Source organism: Chlorocebus sabaeus, chromosome 29 (genome assembly GCF_047675955.1).
Source record: "Chlorocebus sabaeus isolate Y175 chromosome 29, mChlSab1.0.hap1, whole genome shotgun sequence".
NCBI classification, from domain to species: Eukaryota; Metazoa; Chordata; class Mammalia; order Primates; family Cercopithecidae; genus Chlorocebus; species Chlorocebus sabaeus.
The window spans coordinates 7,532,915-7,555,878 of NC_132932.1; the positions used below are offsets into that span (position 1 = coordinate 7,532,915).

The following is a 22,964-nucleotide window of genomic DNA, read 5'->3' on the forward strand; positions in this document are numbered from 1 at the left end:
GGACAACCTGACCATCCTCATCCCCACCAGCCAACAACCCAGCCAGCCTTTCACAGACAGGCGCGGGGATCTGTGATGGCCAGCGGCAACAACAGGCGTGATTTCTCCTAGGACACATCACTTTTCACTGAGAAGCCCATCTTGAATAGCTGGGGGTGTGTTCACAGACCCAGGAAAGCTCAGAACAAAAATACTTAGTTAAAAAGCAAGTTAAAAAATGCATCTTCAGGGCAACCTGCTCGGGTCCCCTTCCATGCTGTGGAAGCTTTGTTCTTTCACTCTTCACAATAAATCTTGCTGCTGCTCACTAAAAAGAAAAAAAAAATGCATCTTCAGTGAGTACAGAGGCTACCTCGTGTTCCTTTTACTTTGAGTCGGCAGGCTGAATCTGCAACAGGGACTGGAGAACTTTCCAGGCCCAGCAGCCCTGGCCTGGCCCACATTCCTTCAGGGTGACAGAGCACCAGGGCCGGCCGGTGGTTTCCCCAGTCCTTCTGCCGCCGCGGCACAGTGACTAAGCCCACAGGAATCCCAGCGGGTGCTGGACCCACCCGGAGGACAAGCAGGCTGGGAGGAAAGCCTGTGGCTGCCCTGACCAGCCCAGCGGAAGAAAACCTGCTCTCTGCCCTCCAGCCCCTGGGTATACTGCAGGAGAAGTTCAGGAGGCTGTCGAAGGCAGGAGCAGCCCCATCTGAGCTCAGGTGACAGCCCATCTCACTTGCAAGGCCTTGCAGAGACACCCAGGCCTTACTTTGCTGAGGAATCAGAGAGTAGTTTCAAGGTGCACCTTTACCTCCTCAAGAAAGACTCCCAGTAGAAGTCGGTTGTTTGCCCAAAGGAGGCAGAATTAAACTACGGGCAGGCAACCACAAGTTTGCTTTGACAAATTAAACAAGAAAAAAAAAGGTAAAGCTACATTGGCCCAATCACTTTCCAAGAGCCTAATTCACGGTAAAATCAGAGTCCACGATCTGATTTTGATACATCACCTCCCGACTCTTCATATATTTTACTCTCTGTATGACTATTATTTTTATTTTGCAAAAGAATTAAAAGTTTACTGGAAACCACATACCTTTCTTCCTTTATGACAATCTGTCATTCATCACAGCTAAAACATCCAACTATTAGAAGATATTTTTACAAGATTAAAGAGTGGTTTTAAAAAGAAAGAAATCTCCCTAGTTAAAAATGAATCAAACAAAGGTACCTAATCACTGATCAGCATCAAAGTTTTGCTCTACACATGAAAATAATTCATCAGGCCAGGTGTGGTGGCTCCCATCTATAATCCTGGCACTTTGGGAGGCCAAGGTGGGTCGATCACCTAAGGTCAGAAGTTCGAGATCTGCCTGGCCAACATGGTGAAACCCCGTCTCTACCAAAAATACAAAAAAATTAGCCGGGTGTGATAGCAGGTGCCTATAATCCCAGCTACTCAGGAGGCTGAGGCAGGAGAATCGCCTGAACCCAGGAGGTTGCAACGAGCCAAGATCGTGCCATTGCACTGCAGCCTGGGTGACAAGAACAAGACTCTGTCTCCAAAATAAATACATAAATAAATAAAATCATCAATGTAAAAATGAATTCTGTCTAAGGAGGGGAATTTAAAAAGTCAGAGAAAAGCAAGGTATTAAAATTCAGCAACAAGTTGTTTTATAATTAAGCATCTGTACTTTAACTATGCTGTGTCACTCTCATTTTAATCTTTCCTTTATCATAACAGTCATAGACGTTCTCCACTCGTATAAAGGTGGTAGGGAGGGAGGGCGCCATGCTAACAGAACCCACATCATGTTTACTAAGCAGTAGGTAGATGGGAGCAAAAACTCCAAAGATCTAAAAGTCTCTCGACTCTAAGACATCTTCAAGAACTCATCCAACATGGTGCCTAGCCTTCTTCAGAGCAAGACAAGCCACTAAGTCATCCCTGGGTGTGTGTTCATCAGGAGCCCACTAGGAAGTATTAGGTGGGCTACGATGGGAGAGTAATGGGCAGCATAATCACAGGAAAGCAGGTCTGAGTTTGGGCTGGCTGCTTAGCTGCATGGCACCTTGCACAAGTTATAACCAGGTCTCTTGCCTCCATTTCCTCTTCTACAAAAAATGGAACAGTAGTATCCATATCCACCCTACAGATTGTGACAACGATTAAAGAATACTGGCGAGGTGCCTGGCACCTAGTCATTGTTCAGTGAATGCCAGTCATGATCATGAACTTAGTCCTTGCTAAGAGGGTGATATGATTTGGCTGTGTCCCCACCCAAATCTCAACTTGAACTGTATCTCCCAGAATTCTCATGTCTTATGGGAAGGACCCAGGTGAGGTAACTGAATCACAGGGGCCAGTCTTTCCCGAGTTATTCTCATGATAGTGAATAAGTCTCACGAGATCTGATGGGTTTATCAGGGGTTTCTGCTTTTGCTTCTGCCATGATTCTGAGGCCTCCCCAGCCATGTGGAACTCTAAGTCCAATTAAAACCTCTTTTTCTTCACAGTCTTGAGTATGTCTTTATCAGCAGCATGAAAACAGACTAATACAGAGGGTAATCACCACAGGAATCCAGATGCGGAGTGGGGTCAGTTCACTGGTACAAAGATCTCGATCAAAATACCTCATTTCCCACCTGATCCCTATATACCCCACGGTCCACATCTAGGAGTCCCAAAGAAGACTGGCATGCATGGGTTGGGTCAATGCAGGCTGCCTGGAGGTTTACCTCATTCCAGGAGTTAGAGAAGCACTATGGGAGGAACTGGGGTTCAAATCTGCAAAACCCGACAACATAGGAGGGATCTTCTAAAAGTTTCTGAAGGGTTCTAACCACAGATTAAGAAAGAAAAAAGAAAAAAGAAAAAAAAAAAAAAAAAAAGCCCTTTCATCAACATTGGATGAAATGCTAGGATTTAGACATGAGTTTTTTTTTTTCTCCCCCCGCCCCCACCCCAATTCAGAAAACACTAAATCATGTAAAAATCTTGGAAAAGGAGATATAGATTCTGACCTAATAAGATGCTGTAGCTCTGATTCCACCACCAAAATACCTTTAGGCTGGCACTATTTGCAATGTATTAGTGCAGCAAACTGCATTAATCCCCTCATTAGATCCAGGGCCCTTGAGAGTGGAAAGAGGAGTGGGGCAGTAAATGGCCAGGGAATAGGAGACAGTGGGCTGGAGGGTGTCCCAGGTTCTAACTCCAGCTTGGCCTTCAGAGCCCTGGTGTGGTCTGGGCTAACCTCTCCAATCGTTTTCCAAGTCTTAGTTTCCTTCCAACTCACTGTGATTCTTCCAGAGAATTACATAGGGCAGGTGAAGTTATTTCCTAGAAAATGCTCTTGGAGTACAGAGGTTCTCACTGAACTTCTGTATTCCAGGGCCGATGCCTTTATTTTAATGGCAGCACATCACTGAATAACCAAATCCACGGACACTGCACAGGTCTAAAGGATCCGGCTGTGAGGGATAAGGAGGCATCTGGGACTCCCTCTGTCTTCTTTCTGTGTACACAAGGTACCTTCAGTAACTGCAAGGAAAATCCTCTCGCTTTTTACACCAGAGCATGTTCTATAAGGGCAAAGTGCTCCAGTCATCACCTCCTGTTTTCTCTAGCCAGACCTGCTCTGAGCTGGAGACCCATTGCAGTCAAGCAAACTTTTAGATACAAGAAAAAATGACAACGTGTCTATTACGAGGTCTCGGCTTAATCAGAAAATGGCACTGGGGGCCACAGAAAGGCTGATGGTGATGGCTCCTACCCCAGTGAAAACAGGCAGATCCATGAGAGCTCTCACTGGGGCTACTGGAGAACTGGCTGCTTTCTCCCACTTTAGTAACCCCTGCTTCATAACTGTCAGTGCCAGAAAGCCACAGTGAGCCCCTAGTGGCCCCTATATTACCCACCCAGAGAGACAACCTCTCCCCTCCATGAAACTCGTTTCTGGGACTCACACCTAAACTTTCTTTAACACATGTCAAAAAGTTGAGCCTTCTTAAAAATGCATCTTGCAAGCTCACAGGTTCTTGGTTCATAAGTGATACTAATGGAATAATCTGGCTGGGAAGGGTGGCACACAACAGAAAAAGTTAATGATTATCTGCAGTAGTTAGATTTAGTCTGTGAGTTCAAAAGTCTCCTCATTTACAATAACCTTAAAGGATAACAAAATAAAGTCCCACAAGAAATGTAAATTTGTTTCTTTCCATTTTCTCAAAAATATTAATTGCTGATACAATTAAGTGGATTGGCCTAAACCGCTCCAAAGATTTTCCTATCTGCTAATTAAATTTGCCCTCACTACCATAATACAAATTCTGGGAAACCTTCTGGCTTCTAGGCATACTATGTAGAATGACAGAATCAAATCCATTCAGTCCTAATCTACTGCCTCACTTAATAAACAAAAAAGGTTAAGAACATGCATTTTTTAAAACATCTAAATGGCTTCATAATATAGATATAGCAAGTCTTCCCAAGATGCTAATGAAGGCTTCTGACAAGAGTTTAATGAGCTGGTATCCAGTATCTTCCAGGCCTGAGGATGTTAGCTTCTCCTCCCTTAGTACAGAGGTTGCTCAGAGAGCAATCAGTATCATGATCCATACTAAATGGAACTGCCCTACTCTTTATTTTTATAGTCTGTAATCCAAGTCACTCTATTAACAGGCAGAAAAATCCCAGCTAGCTTCAAAACTCCCTCATCTTTCCATTAACTTCAAATGACAACCTTTTCCCACTACTTTATCTTTGCGTTAAGTACCAGGAGCTGAAAGATGCAATCAATTTAATATTTCCCTCTGCCCATTTACATTACTTATTTGTTTCGGCAGATCTTCTTTGCCGCAAATCCTTCATTTGCCCATTCATGTCTGCATACTTAACATAAATTTAATATTTCTCCGGGCCAAAGATCATACGCGGAGTTTTTCTTTGACTGGAGGTCGGAAGAGACAAGGAGAGAAGGAGAGCGTCTGGAATTCCTTTGTTCTTGGAGACAACTCCAGAGAACAATCCTCAATAAGAAAAGTTATAAAAAGTTTCAATCAGCACCCTCACATTTCTGATTTAAAGCTGGGGTTGGTGGGGGCGTGGAATAAAAAGAGAGGGAACTAAACATGTACGAAGCCCATTCTAGTGTGAGATGTTGTCAGATACTTTGCTGACCTTTTATCATAAAACTCTCTCTCGGTGGCCATGGGTTACAGCAGGGAACCTAAAACCTAGACTTGGACCCCAAGTCCTCGCTTCACAAAAATCATGACATGAGAGATGAACCAGTTTCTGTTCAGCCACACAGAAACTCATTCAAGTCCTTCAAGAGGAAGAATCCCACCTTCAACTCCACACCTCCTCCAGCACCAAGCGGAGATGCTCCTGATTCCACTTAGAATCCTCCTGCCCACACAGGCAGGAAGCTCGGGGCACTCACAGTGCCTGCTCTCTCGCCCACTGCATGCCCACAGACCTCTGCAAAGGCAGCTCCTTTGTTTCCCCAATCCTGAACATCTGGTAAGTGCTAAGGCCTCACAGGGGGCTTTTTAAACAGGCAAAAAGTAGAAACTACTAGCTTCCCACCACTCGTACCTCATCCATCAGAAAACAGAGCCACCAACCTTCCAGGATCGAGTTCATCAAGCCTTTTCCTCCCCATGGAACTAAGGCTGTACACAGTAGTCAGAGATAAATAATGTCTAAGCCAAACCGGCTTGAGGGCACATATGGGGGTGGGGTACAGAGGGACACTGGCCTAGGACCTAAACCACCCATTCAGATCTCATCTTTACAAAATAATATACTTCACATTCCAAATGCCTGGCAAAGTTTTGCAGTACAACTCATTCAACGAGTCAAGGGCCATGTATACAGTGCTCGGCAAACAGTACTGAGCAAGTGTGGACATTCCTCATGAAAGGCCTCGATTTCACCAGACCCAAATATTCTTTCCATGCAAAGTTCCAAAAGTGGAACTCACCCTCCTTTGAGCTCCTAGCACTTGTTGCCTCTATTTCTCTTCTGGCAAAAGTCATAGAGTGTCTCGTCACACAGCATAAGCTGTCTCTCTCTTTTTTTAGTGTCACGTGTTTTTATCTTATCTCACAACAGAATCCTAGTTTGTATCGTTTCATACCGCCTATCATGAGACTTGCACAAAACGGCAGTACGTTAATTGTGTAGCTGAGGGACCCGATGGAAACTGGCCAAGGAAATCTGCAAAGACACATCCAAACCTAACCTAGGTGTGACTTATAACTCAAACCTCTTCACCAGTCTCCCTCTCTATGGAAGTGATACGTATACAAAGTGTTAACTTTCACTTCCTTAATGATGGTAGACTGACATGAATAAGAATGGTAGGGAGAAGCACAGGACCCCAAATAATTTACAAGTCAGCAAAGTGAAGAACTCACCCAGACCATACATGTGCACACATTCTCTAGAGCACACACTTACTCTCAAACTCTACTGTTATTTAGTTGGTTTATTCATTCCAGCTACAACCAGGGACCAATTTGGTAATCCAAAAATGTTTTATAAATCTCTTTATAAAATTCCTGCATCTCTCAGGGCCAGCACTAGAGCAAGGCAAGATTGGCGTCCAGGGCACAAAATGTAAACAAGTGCTCCCTCTCATGGTGCACTACCCTGAGAGAAGACCTCTTTTGTCTCTGGTCCAAGAGCTCTCACTCTGGTCCAAGATGCCACCACTGCTGCCACTGCCATTGCCATCACCGCCTCCTCTTCCTCCTCCTCCCTTTCCTCCTCCCGCTCCTCCCCCAAGAGAACTATGAGGACCAAACCATTCAGACACTAAGTGGGGTTAAGCCCACATGGGAGATGGATTTTTACAGAGTATCTTCGCCATGGGACTCCCATTAGCTGCGAGATTGGAGAATCAAACATTATAAACAAAGCGTGAGTCCTAACCCACAAGTGGTTTCTCATCTGTTTGGGGAGAGAGATAAATGAGGAGTAAACAAGGTCCTCTGAACCTACTGATAAAAAGTACAGAGAAACCATCATCACTGACCAAATAACCCGGCAATGGATGAGCACAAAAGCAACTTGGAAGTGAGAGTCCTCAGTAAGGGAGAATTGGGAGGCTTCATGGAAGATCAAGTGGGTGACGGTTAAGGAGAAACAATGAAGAGCGTGGCCTCAGCAGGTAACGACTGCTCCAGCTGGAGCTCACCATGCATGCACACCAAACCCAGATGCTGAAAACCGAAAAACACAGCAGAATGCACCCAACTCCCAAATCACTGAGAAAGTATTTTAATTTTGCTTTGATCATTCCAATAGCGCTTCAGAGTCCCCAGCATTTCAGCGGCATCATAGAAGAAGACATCAATCACTGGCCATGGCAGAAGGAAACTCTTGCTTGGCTATCGGGCTGCTCAGATTCTGGATGAGGGAAAGCTTACTTTAGTTTAAAAGAATGACTTAAATGAATTTAAATTCATTCCACATAATCGAGTTACATCAGTGTTTCTCATATGCACTTATGAATAATTCACTTTGGTAACAGCAAAAGCCAGACCAGAGAAAGTCACTTCAAAGATATAAGACTTAACATCAATCCTACCTGAATTTCCTGCCCTCAACTCCTTCCCTAACCACTTTCCTTCTTTCTGCCCTACCACTGAGGTGCTTCACCAGTCTCCTGTCCTACATCTGTTAACCCTAGGTAAGCTCTCTGGAACTTTCGAATTGCAGCCACCTTTTGATGTCCACAGCCTCCTCTTCTACATCTAGTCTTGTAGGCAGTCCCTAAGGGTAGGACCCATCCTAAAAAGTTCGACTGCTTCATACAATTCCAAGTCTAGAACATGTCTTCAGTCTCTAGTAGTGTTTACTGAAAGCCAAGGCCAACATATCTATCCGAGGTCCCCAACAACCTTGTCTTCAACACTGAATTTCAGAGTTGGAAGGGAATTCAATAGAAGAGGCCAGATCGTGCTTTCTGCAATAAACAATGGTGCTTAAGTGTACACAATTTTCATGCAAATTCCCCCAGATCATGACGCTGGGCTGCTCCCTATACTTCTTGCCATTTGATTATCCAGGCCACCTGCCTCTCCAGCCTAGCTTCATAATGGTAAGGCACTGATGAGTCTGCATTTATTTAGATACACTGGAGGGATTTTGCGACTGGAGTTACAGGAGGCTGAAGAGTTGGCATCTGAAAGTCCATGCTTCACGCTTTTCAAATGCACTATGTATAACCAAGCTCATTTCCAAAAACAGAATCTGAACTAGTTCATAATAAACCATTCACCTTTTATTTTTTGCTGAAGGGGTCAGAGCATCATCCCAGCCACCATTTCTCTCTAATAACCACTTACTCCCTTCTTACACATTTTCATCAGCTCTTTATTCTACACTCTGAGTATTTCCAAGAATTAGGATAACACTACTGCCCAACAAGATAGAGCTGGGGTTACCCAAATAAGCAACAGAAACTTTCCAGTGGGACTCCAGTGGGAGTCAAGTCAAGGGTCTCAAGTCCCCTCACCCTAAAGCATTGAATGTGAAGTTCAAGGAGCCTGTGTCTGAGGCCTAAGCACTTGCCCTGCATCACAACGGGCAGAAGACATAGGAGGCACGACAGCCGTCATCACTGCACAGCCACCAATATACCTCGGAGCCAACTAATCCTGCAAAACAAATTCCTCTCAAAATGGCAGTCTGTTAGGTCAAGTTTGGCTGTTTTATTAATTGCCTATCAATAGAAACGGCTTTGCTAGGCCCACCTAGAAGTTCATCCCTCCTAATCACCCATCTCTGGCATCCAATGACTTTTCCAAAGAGCAATTTTTTTTTCCTCTCAGCAAACAAGAAATATTTAGTGAGCTAAAGAAGTATTCTTCTGAGAAAATTATACATTCTCAGAATTCCATTCATAAGCAACTACTGGTCACAAAAGAATGGCGGCCAGGGATGAGGCGGGGGTTGGAAGAGGAGGGGCAGGAGATCCAATGGATGGTGCCGCCTGGACAGTCCCTGAAGTGATAAAGAGTTAGAACCAGATACACACTTCTGCATTCAGCTGCTGTCTTTCCTTGTGAGTGGAAAAACACACTCAGTACCTTCTCTGCAACCTTGCTTAAAACCTGTTCTAAAGCTTCTTTGACACAGTTATTCAAAAGCTTCTAAAAGTAGTATCGACGTATTACAAAATAATCCAATCATTTCAAGTTCACTGAGGAAGAGAACAAAAATATATCCCTACATTCTATCTGAAGAATAGTCTAAGCACCTAATAATATCATCCACTTAGCAAAGCAGAAGGGGCCATTCAGAGGTCAAGAAATAGGAACGGAAACGTTGTACTAGGTTACCACCCCAGGAACAAAGCTGGTCTTTTCTAGGACCTAAGGATATGACTAGTTTCCATTTGTCTCTGTATTACAACTAATACCTCTGGGAGGTGGGGGGGATCCTAATCCAAACACTAAGGCTGCCCAGGAAGTATTTCTAATAATATCAACCTTCGTCTTTCTTTTTTTGTACTGTAGGCTGTTTGCCTCCTGATCTTCTTTTATTTTGTTCCCCCTTTTTACTACTAAGCCCAACTCCTGGTCTCAGCAGCTGCTAAAACCCATCCAAGCACTTTGCATCTATCCGGAAATCCAGAATGGCAGCCTGGGTTCACAGATCTGCTGCCAAGGGCAGATGTATGCGCACTGCAGCTGGGCCCTCCTCCCCAAGGGCCCCATGGGCATAAGCAGCTCAGGGTGGGCCAGCCAGCCTCAGTCACACTGGCTGCCCTCAGCCCCACCTTCTGCATGAAGGGTGGCTAAGCTCCATGGGCCACCCTGCATAAACCCCAGGAAGAGCAACCTCACTAACTTCATCCAGGTCCCTTCATTAGGACTTGCAAAAACAAATTAGATGGAGCTCCACATTGGGGCAGTGGGTACAGGTTCTCTAAACAAGGCCATGGGTATCAAGCAACTGACAGTCCCTAAATACGCTGCCTCTATTCCCATCCCACGTGGATTCTGTGAAAAATGGCAGGAAGAAAGAAGAGAGGACTGGGTACTTTGTCTGTGACCAAGGCAAAGAAACAAAATGCAACTTCTGTTCAATAATGAGATGAAACAGAAGCCTGGCTTCGGGCAGAGGCCTGGCATTCCTGCACAACATTTTCCCACCCACCTGATCCCCTTGAACGGAAGGAAGATCTAAGGGAGGACAGAGAGCCAGTGTTTGTTTCCTGCAATGGGAGTGAGAGGAGGAAAATGAAACTAAACAAAACAGGAGAAGAGGCTGGGTGGGAGAATAAAGTGGTATGCACATACACAAACACACACGCACACGTGCACGTGCGCACACATATACTGCTAGCGCTACCAAAGAAGAGAATAAACAGGCACATGCTTCATCCTGGAGCAGATGGTTGGCTACCTATGTGAGACCTAAAGTTGTCATAAAAATGCCCATCTTTGTTATCTTTACCAATAACTATGCCCACTCTAACCACTTTAATGTTCTCCATGGACACAGAGAGAGGCATTTCAAAGAGATAGTATTTAATGTCAGTATCATACAAGAATCTGTGGATATTTCTGAAATGCTCCCAAATACCAAACTTGCAAACAGAATAAATTCAGTTTGAGAATCAAATGAATAGAGTTTACATATAACTAGTGGGACTCCACTGGCACCCCGATATAGACATATGTACCTCACTGAATGTTCTTTAAAGATACAGTTTATCTGGACAGACACAAGAATTTGAACAGTACAAATCAAATTAGCAAGAACCACACCTACAGTATGGCCTGCTATTTATGATAACTGAAATTCTACCATTTAGAAAAGCAATACAGAAGGACCATTTAAGATATGGTAGTGAACATACATACTCAATCCAGCTTAAGACTCAGAATTTTAGATGGTCTCAGAATGCAACTCTTAGATAGTTCAATTAAAAAAAAAAAAATAGCAGCAGCTGCCACCATTTACCAAAAACCTACTATGTGCTTGGAAACTCGTTAGACGCTTTTCAAATACTGTCCTATTCCTGTCTCACTGAAGGAAGGTGAGGCCTGGCAGCTTTGTCCTAGCACCAGATACCCGAGGCAAACAGATGGCACTATCTCAATTCATCGACGGTTCTTAAACCTTTGCATCTGATACCACTTGTCCACTCAGGAACGTGGTTTAAAAGAAATACATCCCATTCTGTACAAAATTATGTATTCTTGCAGATCTCACTGTTAATATGCCATGGGGAAAACAAACAGGGGAAAGCTGTACATCCACGCGTGGGGCCACCTAAACATGCTGAAGACCAGTCGCACTGAGGGTGAGGGCAGGCACAGGATGGTAGCTTCTACCCCCAAGGACTCCACAATATTGTGAGAAACAGATGCTCAGGGATACCAAGGGTGAGGGCCTGGCCAGCCCCATGATACCCTGAAAACCTAAGAACAGCCGCCAAGCTGACCCTGCAGAAGTAGTGATCTAACCTGGATGGTCACCCTTCCCCATCTAAGACTCGCCCTTTCCACTGGCCCCAGAGCCCTTATTCCTCCTTGACTTGAAAAGACAACTGTCCCCCATAAGCCCTCACACCTCCTACCAAGCTCCAAGGACTGTTCTGTTCTTCTGCCTACTCCCGCAATGCAGTTCAAACGGTTACCAGGGCTCTGCAGTGAGCTATTTTTCCAAAGACAGAAAAGCAACGCTGTGTGCAATCAGACGAAACTCTAGCTCTCATTATAACATCCAGCTTAAAGTCATATGTTAGCCAGTGGCAGGTATAAACTAGAACCCAGAATGGTCTAGATTTTGGGTTTCTACTTGGGGTTCTTTCTTCCATATAAATGATCTCTAAATTTCTTAAACCCTGATTCCCAACTTATACATGATGATCAGTGTGCCATTTGATGAGTTATGAACATTTTAAATGCTGCATACCTTGCCTGTATATACTAGGATGAAAGAGGAGAGAGAGAGAGAGAAAGAGAGAGACAGCAAGCAACACGAACACACAGGCAGATCAGGAAGCAAGAAATCTTCTCAGCGCAGACCACGAAAACCCCTCGGTAACTTACTCAATTTTAGAGTTTGAGGAAATGGCACAGGTAGTCCGATGCAAGCCCCCTGAGTTCAAAGAAAGGAAATGGAAGGACAGGGCAGACAGATGACGTGGCAACCATCCCTGGGAATGGCACTGCTGGACCCAGCTGTCCCTGTCCCCCACCAGCCTCATATGCCCAAGTCCCATGCACCCCTGGGGCTGCCATGCTGGCTGCCGAGCCATGGGCGCTGGTTTGGAGGTGAACTTCTTCAAGGAAAGCAGCTTCTTATCCCCCAGAAGTTCTGCCGATCATCTGTGCACTTTGGTTTTTACTTAAAATGTGATTTAACCAGCCTGCTCTACTTAATACTGCCTGTGCCACAGACAGAAAAATCCCATCTCCCACCCACCAGCCTCCCTGGAACGAACACCTTGGCTGTCTCTCGCTACCTCCAAGTCAGGGGAACGCTGCAACTAGGATGGTGCTCAGAGACCCCACCTTTTATAGCCAGAGTCCCTGATTCACACCATATGCCCAAAGGAGGCGTGTTTCTAAGTGATGCTTCCAACTTCACCACCAGCCAAACTTAACTTTTGAACCACCCTATACACGCAAGTTGAGCAAGGCAATTCAGGACAAGATTAACCACGGGCCCACACGCTCCACGTCATCCCCACTCTGCCGAGAATGTCACACTGGCATACACATGAGGAAAGCAAGACAGAGGTATTAACACAACAAAGAGGCTTTTCAAGCACAGGAAGAAACCAGAACGATTGTACAAATAGGTTTAACTGGTGAGAGCGGAAGGGGCTCCAGATATTTTCCAAATACCTGGCATTGCAAAAATCACTCTAAGACAGTCATTCTGAAAGCTTTTGGTCTCTTAGATGAGATCCCTATTAAAAACTTCTGAAGGGGGCCCAGGATAGTGACACCATCATTACATGACAATTAGCCAAAAGCAAAGTCTTTGAGGCACACGGCACACGCCCCAAGAAAGGAGGTGGGCTAAGCCAGGTCCCAGGGAACCTGCATACAAACTGCTTCACCATCTTGGCAACAGGGGTCGGCAAACAGGCAGAACAGAATGTGAGCTCCACGCCTGACTAAAAAAGGCATTGCAATGAGGCCTGGGGGCATGTGACCCCCTTCTAAATAAAGATCACCCCCACACTGGGAGCAGCTGACCAGAGCAGAGGCCTTCCAGGACAACCGAGACAAGTTCCTACCAACAACACAAAGCCAGATACCCCTCTCCTGGCTGCCTTCTCCTCCAGGGTCCACAAGCCCCTCCCAAGGGTCCACCTGAAAATGCAGGCCTGTGTCATGATCATCTTAGCAGTCTGGGGAACAATGGCCTGCAGGAGACTGGCACAGACCACACAGTGCTTAATAGAAACATCTCAGCTCTTCACAAGTAGCTTAAGTTCAAAAAAAAAAGTTAAGATGAAATACTACACATCACATGAGTGAAGTTTCACTACAAAGACAATGTGTCCCTCTTCCCCCCATCCAGCAGGTGACTTAAACATTCTTTTTTTTATTATTTTCCTTTCTCAAAGCTAGCCATAAAACTTAAAGTTACAAATTCTTTCTTTTTTTTTTTTCCAGACAGGATTTCATTCTGTCACCCAGGCTGAAGTGCAGCGGCACAACCACAGCTCACTGCAACTGCCGTCTCCCCAGGCTCAGGCGATCCTCCCATCTCAGCCTCCCAAAATGCTGGGACTACAGGCACACACCTCCACAACCAGCTAATTATTTAAATTTTTTTATATGAACAAAGTCTCACCATGTTGCCCAAGCCAGTCTTGAACTCCTGAACTCAAGCGATCCTCCTGCCTCAGCCTCCCAAAATGCTAGGATTACAGGTGTGAGCCACTGCTCCCAGCCTTAAATTTACACATTCTTAAACAGGTCCTCCACCTTGATCTAGCAGGTCAGCCATACCAACCTACATAGGAAAATGAGGGAAGGACAGCGCCTCTACTCCACAAGACAACACTGCCCTTATGAGCAGTGGCTGATAAACAAGAATATAAGAATATGTAGGGGAGAAAAAGTACACTTTTTTTTTTTAAACTACAACCTGCCTTCATTTTAAGTCAGTGAGATGCCATCAGTGAGATGGCAGTAAAATGTTTTCCTTTTGTCAATAAAAACAGCCATTTACTGCCTTCTCAAAGGCTCCAATCTGCTATTTTCCTGGTTTCTCATTTTTTGAGGGCAACAGGAAATGCAACAAACTCCAGGACTGCTGCTCCCAGTCAATGCCCTTTTAATTGAAATGAGGCTGCCCCAACAGCTAAGCCAGGTTCCAACACAGCCAGGCCCTGCCTTCCCGGATTTCCTGGCAAAGCCCAGGCCTTCTCACACGCACTCAGGGTGACCGGAGTAGACCACAGGCTGTTCATCCCAATGGGTTAAAAAGTACTTGGAGACTTGGTTGCAGTAAGGTCTTAGGTTTTGTTGGGGGTTTTTTGTGGGAAGGTGGGCATCTGCACCTGAAATGAAATACCAGAAAGGCTGCATGGCAAGCAAACAACAGGCACTTAGGCAAATTCACCAGGAAATAAGAAAACCACAGGCACTCAGGAGGATTCACCTCTGTCCCTCCCAGCACAGAACTGGCCTTCAGCATAACTGCCTTACAAAGTCATGAATGGCTTCACGCGCCAAGCTTCAACCTTTCAGACAATTTCCATACTACTCCATTATCTTTGACCTGTAATCATCCCGACAGGAAAGAAAAGAGCTACCCACCATAGTGGTCCTCTCTTTCAACTAAGAGTTGCAGATGATTTTGGTCAGTACTCCTCAGCAGCAATGACAGCAACAATGACACGGTAAACATCTGCATTTCATAATCCTGGCACAACTGGCTCACTGAAGACTGCCACAATATGCTACTCTCGCTCAAGGGGAAAATGTATCTTCCTAACAATAAACCCTTCACAAAGCAGACGTAGTGCTTGCCCTTGGGGTGACAGCATACACTGGAGGATACACCCAGAATTTACAGTGGGGCAAAAAGTGTCCCGTCAGGTGCTGGGAGACAGGCCTCCTGAAATCTGCAGAGCCCTTACATCCTTGAGAGGAAAAGGCAAGGCTAGAGTTCGGCCAGGTGAGCCGTGCCGGCTGGTCAGCACGGGAGAGCACCACGGGGGCCAAGGACTCGGCAGGCAGGCGGGAGGGAGTGGCACATGGAGTGTGGCATGTTGTCGTGGGGTAGCTGTTGACCACTCAGGAGCTTCACGCTGTACCACATGCCTATCCTATAGCGATTTGCTACAGGATTTCAGGTAGGGAAGCACATCAGTCCAAAGTGCACACTGGATGGCCAGGCGCAGTGGCTCATGCCTGTAATCCCAGCACGCCGGGAGGCCAAGACAGGTGGATTGCCTGAGGTCAGGAGTTCGAGACCAGCCTGGTCAACACGGTGAAACACCGTCTCTACTAAAAATACAAAAATTAGCTGGGTGTGGTGGCGCGGTAATCCCTGCTACTCAGGAGGCTAAGGCAGTAGAATCACTTGAACCTGGGAGCCGGAGGCTGCAATGAGCCAAGATCGCACTACTGCATTCCAGCCTGGGTGACAGAGCAAGACTCCAAAAAAAAAAAAAAAAAAAAAAAGTGCATACTGGAAAGCTCCCCAGTGCTCGGTGGAACCACAGGGCACAAAGCAGAGAGAGGCTATGTCAATGCTGTAAGGGGGAGGAGCAGAGGAGGGCAGCTGAAGCAGCATTTCCATTCCATTTCCATTCCATTCGGGAGGGAAAAGGCCTGGTGTGCAACTGGAGAAGGAAGTGTCCAAAGGACACTCACATTCCTGACATAAGAATCAGGGGAACAAGAGTGTGGCCCACTAAAGAGGGAACAGAAAAGAAAAAAAATAGGCAAAAGTGAGGAAACAGGGAAGACCATCAGACGCTGCAGTGAAATGCTCATGGTGGTCTGATGTGAATGACAGGTCCTGGGCTCAAAAGGGTTCTGGGCTGGAGATATTTGGAAGTTTAGGTGGAAACAGGAGGCAATGAAGTTACCAGTGGATGAGATGAGAACAAGGAAAGTGAAAAGAGAGCCCAGGATAGAACTCCAGCCATGCTATGATCTGAATGTTTACGTCCCCTCAAAATTCTTATGTTGAAACCTAATCCCCTATGTGATGGCTCTGGGAGGTGATTAGGTCATGAGGGTGGAGCCCTCACAAATGGGATTAGTGCCCTTTAAAAAAGAGGCCAGAAAAAAAAAACCCTCACCCCTTCCAACATGTGAAGACAGTGAAAAGGTGCTGTCTGTGAACCAGAGCGTGGGCCCTCCCCAGACAGTTAATCTGGTAAGCACCTTGAACTTGGACTTCCAGGCTCCAGAACTGTGAGCAGTATTTCTGTTGTGTGTAAGCCACTCAGGATATGGGATTTTGTTACAGCAGCCTGAATGGACTATGTCAGGGGACCACCATTAAAAGCCAGACTGAGGGAAGGGAGACACAGAAGCAGCAGCTGTGGGGGCAGGAAGAGACTCATAAGAGGGTGGTGTCAGAAGACAAGGGAAGAGGAATCAACCACACCCCATGTCAGGGGATGGCACACAACTATGTTCTTACTGAAAGGAAAGCGCTGTACACAGTTCTTTAAGGGTCAATCGCTCTTTAGGAATGACTCAAAAATGTACAAAATCCACTCCCAAATCCAAAAAGAACTGAGAAATACAGAAGTGTGCAGAGAAACCACAGAGGGATCACGTCCATAGTGGGAGTAGAGTCTACTACGCTGCCAGGCACTGTAGAGTCATGGCACAGAAGGAGTTTAAAGGACAGGGCCAAGTGAAAACTGTGCATCAGCATGACAAAATCAAGTAGGCTCAACGATTTCACACACACCCTTGACATGTTTCTCCAGATGTTCTCCTTAGTTCTACAGCCAGCCAACAGAAGATTAACTGAATGGGACTCTTCTGTGCTTAATCTTTTCGAATGGCCATCTTAACACTTATGTTGAACTCAAGGTAGCCATTCTGCCTGGACTCTCAATGCCCTACACGGAGCTCCCCAAATGATTCCTAAGGGTTCTGGCTGGAGAAGTGCAGGCTGTCAGCACTGCAGTGACCACTCAGCCAAAAAGATGATGAGGGGAAGAACTCCTGCTGTTAAAAGAAATGCTCTAAAGCAGCTTACCAACACAGAATGCAAGTCACATCTGTAATTTCAAATTTTCAAGTAGCCACATTAAGAATTAAAAAGAGTCGGGCATGGTGGCTCATGCCTGGTAAACCTAGTACTTTGGGAGGTTGAGGCAGGCAGATCATCAGAGATCAGGACTTTGAGACCAGCCTGGCCAACATGGTGGTGAAACCCCGTCTCTAGTAAAAATACAAAAATTAGACGGGCATGGTGGCACATGCTTGTAATTCCAGCTACTCAGGAGGCTGAGGCAGGAGAATCGCTTGAACCCAGGAGGCAGAGGTTGCAGTGAGCCGAGATCGCGCCACTGCACTCCAGCCCAGATGACAAGAGCGAAATTCCATCTCAAAAAAAAAAAAAATAGAATTAAAAAGAAACAGGCAGCTGAAATTTATTTTAAGAACACATTTTACTTAATCTAATATATCCAAAATGTTGTATTTCAACATGTAATCAACATAGACATTATTAATGAAATGGTGTACAGGGTTTTTCCTATATGTCTTGGAAATCTAGTGTATATTTTACACCTAAAGCAGTCCCAATTTGGACAAGCCACAGTTCAAGTGCTCAATAAGCCATGTGGCTTACTCGATAAGCCGCTACCACACTGGACAATGCAGGTCTCAATGGAATCTATGCAAACCAAGAGAAAGTTCTGATTCAACCAGAAAATCTCCAAGAAATATGCCCATGCCTGAGTTTTCAGGACAAGAAGAAGGGAAGTACATTTCCCTGAAAGCAGTTATGAGTTTTATGTAAGTAACTCCATTGTGAAATCACAACAAACATCAGCAGGGCTGGGATGGTCAAGAAGGCTGCAGGACGTGGCCGTGGGGAAGCAGGTGACCAACCAACAGGTGTTATCAAGGCTCTGTCTGTCACCAGCAGAGCCCAACTTCTAACCATCATTACCTTTCCACGGTGCTTCTCCTTCCTCCTTTTCATCTTCCAATAGCCCTATGAGGAAGGCAGGCCTTACCCCATTCCACATATGAAGAAACCGAAGCCCAGGCAATTTAAATAACTTGCTCATTTCTAGTTGCCCCTCTTAGACTTGGATCCAGAATGCAGGCCTCACCCCTATTCCAGGGGTCTTCAATAAGTAGCTGATCAGAAACAGCCGAAAACCCATGGCAAGACCAAAGTAACTACCTACCTACTTCCTGAACAACTCCCCACTTAATGACGTTTCATACAGCACGTCCCTTCTATAAAGAGCTTATGAGTTTTCAAAACATCCTCATGCCCATATATGATCACCGCTAAGGGATTTACCGACTGCCCTAGAAATAGTCTATAAAAGCCCAACTACAGCCCAGAGGGGCTGGCTCATCCAAGGTCATTCCTGGCCCTCATTACTACGTTCAACATCTCTCTTCTACTCCATGCTGCCTCCCTTGATAACACCATTTACTTTTCAGATAAAAGTTTTAAATGTCAAGGTTATTTTAAAAAAATTATTTTGTTGTTTTCTCAAACCAGTGGGTAACTTAATGATAAGGCAGTTTTAATCAATCACACAAGTGACTTTACCATAAGATCTCCCTCCAACTCTGGCCAACCTTAAAGTGGCCTGACTGCATTCTCAGAGCTCTACGAGGTACTGGCTGCAGCCAGTGGGACCCCTGCCCTTACTAATCAATGTTCACATACACACTGATCCAATTCTGCAGAGTATAAAAGTGTGTGGCAGATCAGGGGACACAGATCCTTTTCCTTCCTCAGGCCTGGCTGAAGGGGAACTGAAGTAAGGGCTACCTCTGAGGTCTGGCCTTTATTTTACACACTTCACCTCCGTGGGGTCTCACCTTTTATTTATTTTAGGCAAGTCTAACAATTTGGGGTTTCTTGGCTCTTCGTAACTGTAGAACATGGGTTCCTTGCATATTTAACTGGGCCAACACTTAAATAATAGCTATTTATAGCTAACACATTGACTTCCAACTAGTGAGGAAAAGCTTCCTAGCCAATATATGTAAATATTGCTGAACGCAATAAGGTGAAGGCTCAGAGTCACATTTTAATACCAAACAGCCTGGCTCTCAAGGAACTGATCACATGAAGGCAAGAGCTCAGTTATTCAAGGGAAAATAAGCATACTGCAGATAAATATACAAGAACTTCAAAATACCACTATCTGACCCCCAGAGCAATAAACACGTTCCAAACTTCCTTCACTTGTGAATTCTTAAGATTTTCACAACTGTTCAGTAAACAGGTATAAAAGAACAAAAACAATCCCAGAGATTTAAAAATGCACCCTGCTACACAGCTAACTGCAAGTACAGCTTGAACCTGGGACTTGTGGAAATGGGTCCAGAGGTCTCCCACCTGGGCCAGGTGCTCTGACATAACCAGGACACCTGAGCATCATAACATTATCACTAGGACCCAAGGATTGCTTTCATAGGATATGAGTAAGTGCTTTACTTTCCCTTTAGTTAACCATATTCCAAGACCATTCAAACTAAGGAAGTCATGCAGAACAAAAAATATCATTTTGCACAAAGGATGAAAGAGCTGACACATAGGCAGCCCCCAGCTGCCAAGGCTCAGGGACTTCCAAGCACACCAGGTCACCTTTTCTCATCAGGAATTCAAAGCTGAAGGTCAGCAAGTTTCTAGCCCAGGAGTGTGGTGGATTATTTCTAACATGTGATTTGAATAGTCTTGACAGCAGCCATGATGGCCTCCAGCCATGCCACAGTCCCGCAATCCAAGAGTCCCAGATGCAAAGGAAAGCCAACCAAGACCCCCGCTGGGAACCACTTCCGCACAGCAGGCGCGCCACGTCCTAAAGGCAACACGACTGCACCCTGCCCAGTGGAACTCGTGCATTCAGAAGAGAAGGGAGGTCAAGGAGGAGAAGGAGAGAAGAGAGAGAAGCAGAGAGAAAGCAGCAGTCAGCATCATTCTTACTTTTCTGGCAGCGGTTTGTGGTCCAGCAGCGGTAGTTGTACTCATTGTTGATGGTGGTCTTCTCGCACATCGGCTTCTCCTCCATGGTCCCCGGACACAGGTCCCCACATTCCTTTGGGGGCTTATTCCCCACAATGTAGTTATTGGACACTGCATCCAGGATCAGGGACCAGTCCACAGTGGAGAGGTAACAGAGGTCAGCATTTTTCTCAATCCTGATGGCCCCCCGAGTAATGTTCCTCAGGTTGTAAAGCCCAATATCCTTGAGATTGGTCATCTCAAAGATGACCAGGGCGTAGTTGTAGAAGAGTTTCCAGCCGCGGATTACCGTGAGGTTGGGGAACAGGTCTCCGAGGCTCTCTAGGCCAGCCACTCGGAACAACAGCAAGTACTCGGTGATGACCGTGAGCTTGGGGAAGCGGTAGCTGCGGTAGTCCTCGGCCTTGGAGATGAGCAGGATGTGGAGGTAGCCCTCGATCACTGTGCAGTTCTCCAGGCGCTTCAGCTGCTGATAGTCGTTGCGGATGTCGATGCCCGGCCCACAGACTGAAGGGAGACAAGAGGGTAAACGTCTCAGTTAAAAGGAAATAATTTTTAAAACTATTTTTCCAACAATAATACAGTTGGTTTTTAGGAATCCTGTATTATTATTAAAGAAATAAGGTTTGGCCAGGTGTGGTGGCTCACGCCTGTAATCCCAGCACTTTAGGAGGCCGAGGCGGGCGGATCACAAGGTCAGGAGATTGAGACCATCCTGGTTAACACAGTGAAACCCCATCTCTACTAAAAATACAAAAAATTAGCCGGGCGTGGTGGCAGGCACCTGTAGTCCCAGCTACTTGGGAGGCTGAGGCAGGAGAATGGCGTGAACCCGGGAGGCAGAGCTTGCAGTGAGCTGAGACTGCGCCACTGCACTCCAGCCTGGGCGACAGAGCGAGACTCCGTCTCAAAAAAAAAAAAAAAAAAAGAAAGAAAAAAGAAATAAGGTTCAATTGTTCACGGCAGAGCTGTGGGTTGCAGACTGACAGTCTAGGTGGCTAACCAGTTAGCTGGCATTCATTCTGGGCCAGACTGTGCAGCACACACCAACCGACTATGGGAGAGGCCATCCCCGTCAACCTTGCAAACTAAAACTTACAGCCCAGGGGCACACAGAGGGACAGGCGAAAGTTAAATCTGCAACCCAGGCCAGCCCGATTCCACCACTGCACACTCCTGGTCCCTTCCGCAGAGTGTCAGTTGCCAAGGCCTGAGCAACAGCTCAGCAGCCAACTATCAATTAACTTACTACTGCACCCTGCCTGAAGGGTACAGGGCAATCAGTCTACTCTATACTGGAAAACTGTCACTGTGACCTGGAAAGTGGGGACTCCAAAACGCATATTTGACATGAGCCGGGTAGACTGTGTTCTCCCCATATCTGCATTAATGTAAACATAAAGGATAACCTAAGATTAAAAACATGATTTTTTTATGAATAAAAGAAGCATAAATTCCAACTTTAAGAGTTTTATTGATCAAGAAAGCATGCTTCCTACAGAGTTTAGAGGTAATAACAACAACAACAACAAAAAACAGTAAAAATCATCAACGATCTCAATATTCCAAGATAAACAATGTTAACACTATGCCAATTATCCACTCTCTATAAATGAAGGCAAGTGAAATCAGACAAAAATATGACATTTGTAAACACACTTCCTTCACTTTACTAAGTCAATACATGTCCTTCTACATTATCATTTTAAGGGGACAGTAATTCCAGGGTATGAATACACACCATGAGGCTTTTTTTTTTTTTAAACCAATCCCTTATTGTTGGACATTTAGGTTAGCTCCTGTTTTGCACATTATAAACAACACCCCAGTGAACATTCTTGGCAGATACCCAAGACTATTTTCTTAGGATAAATCCCTAGAAGTAGAATTGCTGGGCCAATGCATTTGCAGATTTTAAAGGCTTTTCATAAAATGGCCTCAATACTGGATGACTTATTTTCTAAATTCTAGGCACAGACACACACCAAGAAAACTTTTTGTTATAACCTTTTTTAGGATTTAATAATCCCCAAGTCCACTATTAAAGCTTCTCAGATAGAGTGAAGTTTTCTGATGGATGTAATTAATTTGGGAAGCACCCAATGTGTATGACACCATGAGAAATGCCAACAGGCAGTGCCCTGACCTCTGAGGAGGCTCATGGTAAAGGCAAGGGGCTAAGATCCATGAGGAACAACTGTCACATGAGGCAGGTGGTCAGCGGTGTGCACACAGCAAGTCCACTCTAGATGTGAATGGAATTAAGCAGGACAGACAAGAGGTGGTGTCCAAGCTTCGTGCCACTGTGCTGAGGGAAGCTCTCGGCTTCCCTGATTCCACACTGCTCTGCCTTCTACCTTGCCTCTAAATGTTGGTTGCTATCCTCAACCATTTCCTCTGTCACCTCATCCACACAAGTGGCTTCCTGTGCCACTCATACTCTAGATGATGATCAAATTCATGTCACTAGTCCAGACTCTTCTGAGCTCTAATGTATATATCCATCTGAGTATATCCACTGAGGTGTCTAATAACTCATTCATTCCCCCACAAAATCCACCTTCCAAGCTTCTAAACTGTAGCACTCTCATTCTCTGAGTTGCTCATGTTAAAAATCAAAGAGTCATTCCTGATTCTTCTCTCCTCTCACACCTCACATATTTAGTCCAGCAATAGACCTCAGGGTTCAAGCTCCCAAGCCTATGAGAATCTTGGTTGCTCTTCCCACAAGGCCGTCCCACCTCATTCCTCCCTGAGCAGCACACTGCTCCTCGACAACCCCACACAC

General features: G+C 45.4%; 1 protein-coding gene across 2 annotated transcripts in view; it reads right to left on the reverse strand.

Moving 5' to 3' along the window:
• The window catches only part of IGF1R (insulin like growth factor 1 receptor), a 311,273-nt gene that overhangs the window by 232,996 nt on the left and 55,313 nt on the right, over positions 1–22,964 (reverse strand). For both annotated transcript variants that reach the window (XM_007990528.3, XM_007990529.3), the window contains exon 2: positions 20,138–20,683. In XM_007990528.3, the coding sequence (XP_007988719.1) occupies positions 20,138–20,683 (546 nt within the window). The remainder of the gene's footprint in view (positions 1–20,137; positions 20,684–22,964) is intronic.